Here is a 4,746-nt window from a genome sequence, read left to right as displayed (position 1 = left end):
CGGCTGGCAGTGGGGGGCGCGGTGCCTCTCACAGGCATCCCCGGGCAGGTGCTGGGGACCGTAGGAGCGAGCGGAGACGGGGGGGAGGCTGCTATGGGCAGCGGGCGCAGCACTGCGGGCGGAGCGGGGGACAGAGGCGGTCCCGGCTCCAGGCTCCGCACTTGGCGCAGCTGCTTCCCGCTCCAGACCGAGCGCTGCAGCCGCCACGGCCGCCCCCCCAAAAATGGCTACACAACAGTCCAGGGGCGGCAGCGCCATGCACAAAGTGCGAGACCGGCCGCACTAGATTGGGGGGGGGGGTTGACACGTGCTTCAGGGGCCCGACCTAGCGCTTTCCAGCAGGGCGGCAGCGCCTCCCTCCCTTGGGAACATGGGGCCCTTGCTCCCCTAGGCCCCCGCCACCTCCAGGGGGGTCCCCACGCGAGCTCCGCTCCGCTCCCCTCCCGCTCCAGGCCCCCTCGCAGCCCGACCTCCCCGGCCCCGGCCGCGCATTGTGACGCCAGGCGCTTGGCCGGGCGGGCGGCTGGGCCAGACGCGGGCCATGCGCAGGCCGGCCGCTCTCAGCCCCCGGGCCGCCTCGTGCCACCCGGAGCCGCCTCCCTCCGGCTCCCCGCTCCCTCCGGCCGCCCCTTTCTCCCGCTTCCCTTTGCTGCCCGGGATCGGGGCCCCGCCGGCCGCCCCGCCGCCCATGGCCGGCCCCTTCGGGAGCATCCTGGTCGGCTCCTACCTGGAGATCAAGCGCAGCGACGGGCGGATCCACCCGGCGCTGGTCACGGCGCTGCACCGGGACAGCTCCAGCCTCACCGTGGAGTGGGTCGAGCACGGGGCCAACAAGGGCAAGAGGGTGGCGCTGCAGCTCGCCTTCTCCCTCAACCCCCACCTGGCCCCCGGCTCGGCCGCGCCGCCGCTGGCTCCGCCGGCCGCCAAAGGCGACCAGAGCCTCCCGGCCGAGGCGCCCGGCCAACGGGAGAAGCCCTCCGGGGAAGCCGGGGATCCCGCCCCCGGCCGGCCCCGAGCGGGGCGCTGCAGCCCGGCCCGGAAATCGCCCTGCGTGCGGCAGGTGGAGCGGCTGCAGGAGCTGCGCCAGAAGCGGCGGCGGGAGCTGCGGGAGCAGCGAGCCCAGCGGGCGGCCGGCTCCCCGCACCCGCACCACGAGCTGATCTGCATGATCCAGGAGTACCGGGGCCGCCTGAGCTGCGGGGCGCCGGGCGGGCCGGAGCCCGGCCCCCCGCACCGGATCCGCGTCTGCGTTCGCAAGCGGCCGCTGAGCCAGCGGGAGGCCGGGCTGCAGGACTTGGACGTGGTGACCGTCCCGTGCCGGGAGGTGGTGGTGGTGCACGAGGCCAGGCAGAAGCTGGACCTCAGCCGCTACCTGGAGAGCCAGAGCTTCCGCTTCGACCAGGCCTTCGACGACAGCGCCCCCAACGAGCTGGTCTACCGCCACACGGCCCAGCCGCTGGTGGAGCGCATCTTCCGGGGCGGCAGGGCCACCTGCTTCGCCTACGGCCAGACGGGCAGTGGCAAGACCTACACCATGGGCGGGGACATCTCGGCCAAGGGCCAGGGCTGCGCCAAGGGCATCTACACCCTGGTGGCCCAGGATGTCTTCCGCTGGCTGCGGGAGCCCAGCTACAAGAAACTGGAGCTGCAGGTCTACGGGGCCTTCTTCGAGATATACGGGGGCAAGGTGTACGACCTGCTCAACTGGAGGAGCCGGCTGAAGGTGCTGGAGGACGGCAAGCAGCAGATCCAGGTGGTGGGGCTGCAGGAGGAGGAGGTCACCTGCGTGGAGGAGGTCATGAAGCTCATCCAGATAGGCAACAGGTGCAGGACGTCGGGCCAGACCTCTGCCAACACCCATTCCTCCCGCAGCCATGCCATCTTCCAGATCATCCTCCGGAAGAGAGGGACGCTGCATGGCAAGTTTTCCCTGATCGACTTGGCTGGGAATGAGAGAGGAGCAGATACCTGCAGTGCGGACAGGCAGACGAGGCTGGAAGGGGCTGAGATTAACAAGAGCCTCCTGGCGCTCAAGGAATGCATCAGGGCCCTAGGGCGCAACAAAACCCATACCCCATTCAGGGCTAGCAAACTCACCCAAGTACTAAGGGACTCCTTCATAGGGGAGAACTCATGCACCTGCATGATTGCCACCATCTCTCCAGGGATGAGATCCTGTGAGCACACTCTCAATACTCTAAGGTACGCCAACAGGGTGAAGGAACTGACTGTGGATCCTAATTCCCTTGCACACTCGCATCCAATCATCACCCAGTTCCCATATCAGCTGGATGACCTGAAGAAACCATGGACTATACAGAGCTTGCCTGAGACGGATGAGTTCAAAGTATTTTGTGTACAGAAAGAGGAGGAAGTCTCTCCCCAGTTGTTTACTTTCAACGCCAGAGAGAAAGCCCAGAAGAAAAGAAAAGAGTTGGATGAGAAAGCACTTATAGAGGAGCACCAGGAATCTCTTCGATGGTTGAAAGTATTCCTGGAAGTGGCTGAAGAAATAGACTATGATGTGGATTTTTACGCTGCACAGTTTGAAGCAGTACTGGGGCAAAAGATTGGCATTCTGACTGAGATCCAAGATAAAGTGAAATCATTCCGGTCAATCCTGCGTAAGGAAGAAGAGGGCAGCAACCAGATCAGTGTGAAGAGATCCCGTGTTCTGTAAATTGAGCAGAAAAATTGTAAACTACTGTAAGATGGCAATTGTTATGACACTGTGGTTCTAACCACCCCAACAACTTGATGGCTTAAAGAATACTTAAAAGATATCTGTGGGAATGTCGTGTTTGTTTTTCTCTTGAAGGGCATTTCAGGCTAGTGTGGAAACACTCCTGTGATGTCTCCAGCTAGTTTCTCACTGCAGACAGCAGAACCATGCAAGGTATAGGAACTAATCAGTGGGGAAAAGCAGGGAACTCATAGAAAACCAATCTAATCTCATGTGTGCAGGTTCTCTAATATCCCTTTAACTTGTACCTTTCTAGGTGCTGCCTATTCCCAGCATTCTGCAAGCTGTAGCAACTTGAACAGACTCCCAGGGAGTTAGGCATTTTGAGTGATTTTAAAAGGTGTTACAGTGCAAAGCACTGTAGTTTCTGAGAATGATACTTTTGGGGAATGTGATTTATTTTGTGCGTTGCATAAGCAATAGCTTTTATAGCATCTGTTCCTTCTCTTTTTTTCTCTGTCTCTCAACTGTGTTCTTGTGAGTCGTTTAAAAAAAAATAAAGAAAAAATTGTTAAAAAGAATATTCCTCTACAGAAATCAGGCCAAGGTACAAGACACTTGACTCTCCTATGGGGAGATGTTCAAAATCAAAAAGGAACATGCCTACAAGGGCTGGAGAGGGAAGCAGGGGAGTCAGCGCCCTGTATCAAAGGCCTTGAAGAGAGGCGATTTGCCAGACCAAAGGGCCAGAAAAGCTGCATTCACCAAAGTGCTATTTGATAACTGCACTTTATTGTGATAAAGGCATATGATGAAAGATAGCTATAGATTGTTGCATCATCCCTGATATGAAACACTACAGAAACTGCTCTTTGCTGCATAACAGTTACGCTAAAGCATCTGGTACATATCTACACTTATTTATTTTAGAAATTCATTTGGTTAAATTCCTGCAAGATACAGAGCAACAAATATTTGTGAGATTAAAATGTGTAAATAATAGATAGTTAATTGATAACAATCTCCACTCTTTTCTTCTCCTACTTGATCTCTCCTTGGCTTTTGATATCATCAACCAGTGTGTCTTATTGAGTGTCCTGAGGTCCTGGTCCAGAGCCTGTTGAAGTCAATGGAAGAACTTAAGTCGTCTTTGGAACAGGCTCAGAAGTAGAAACTGGTGCCTCCAATAGTCTCCTTTGTAGTTCAGATGCCGTCGGTCATCCTAATGCTCCCTTTCCACTTCTGATAGAAGATTTGTCTTCTTGTCCCTTCAGCTGTGGGGAGCTGTGTTGAAGGAAGTTATATCTACAGGGGTGAAATTGTTAGAAACAAATGTTTAACTATTGATCAACTAGCAGTAATTATCATGCTCAGGACTTTTCATCTTCAAAGCCCTTTACAAACATTTGTGTATCAGCATCTTGTTTTTTCCAGCACTAATAGCTTATGCAATAATATCCAGAGGAGAATGAGGTATCAGATATCAAATTAAGAGATGCTATTCCCAAAAGCAAGTGCAAAAGACTGGGAAATGGCAGTTTCCTGTTGAAAAAAGTCTCCAGTATCCCAAAGATAACTAGGGGGGGGATTTCCCCCCTCACAAAAACCAGGAAGGGGTCCGAAGGAAGAGAAAACCTTTTGAGGTTCTCCATCTGGCATTTGCTCTGAATTCTTGTATCAAATGTGGTGATGGTGAGGTGGGGATGAAAGAGGGATCAGATCCTAAATCCCCCCTAGGCCTGCATCCCACCTAAATGCCATCTGGAGCTGCACTGCCAGGTAATCTCAGGCTGGTGATGCTGGGAAACTCCCCCTGACCCTTCCCCTTTAACTGTGTGTGTGAAGAGGAGGGTTCCACAGCGTGGAGGGGTTCTGTGTAGAAGCTAATACAGCCTGGAGTCATATGTGTGCAAAAGCTAATTCCTTTTCCGGACTCGGGGTGTGTGGTGTTCACTTCCTTTGCTTGTCCTGTGTGCTGAATCCAGGCCTATGTTCCTAATGCTGTCTACGTACTGTGGCTGTGCGTAGCATCCAAGTTGTAAACCTGTGGAATAAAGTAATTA

The 4,746-nt window shown here is 55.2% G+C and overlaps 1 protein-coding gene across 1 annotated transcript; it reads left to right on the top strand.

Annotated features, from left to right (window-relative positions):
* The first annotated feature begins 688 nt into the window (after positions 1-688).
* Positions 689-3,264, top strand: KIF2B (kinesin family member 2B). Its single transcript, XM_067547434.1, has one exon. The coding sequence runs from the start codon at positions 689-691 to the stop codon at positions 2,678-2,680; it is 1,992 nt and encodes a 663-aa protein (XP_067403535.1). The 3' UTR covers positions 2,681-3,264.
* Positions 3,265-4,746: the final 1,482 nt, after the last annotated feature.

The sequence above is a fragment of the Emydura macquarii genome, unplaced genomic scaffold (assembly GCF_026122565.2).
Source record: "Emydura macquarii macquarii isolate MOO-44397 ecotype Brisbane River unplaced genomic scaffold, CSIRO-AGI_Emac_v2 contig_1230, whole genome shotgun sequence".
Taxonomy (NCBI): Eukaryota; Metazoa; Chordata; order Testudines; family Chelidae; genus Emydura; species Emydura macquarii.
The sequence above is the reverse complement of the archived record's forward strand: the minus strand, read 5'-3'. Positions and strand labels throughout refer to the sequence as shown.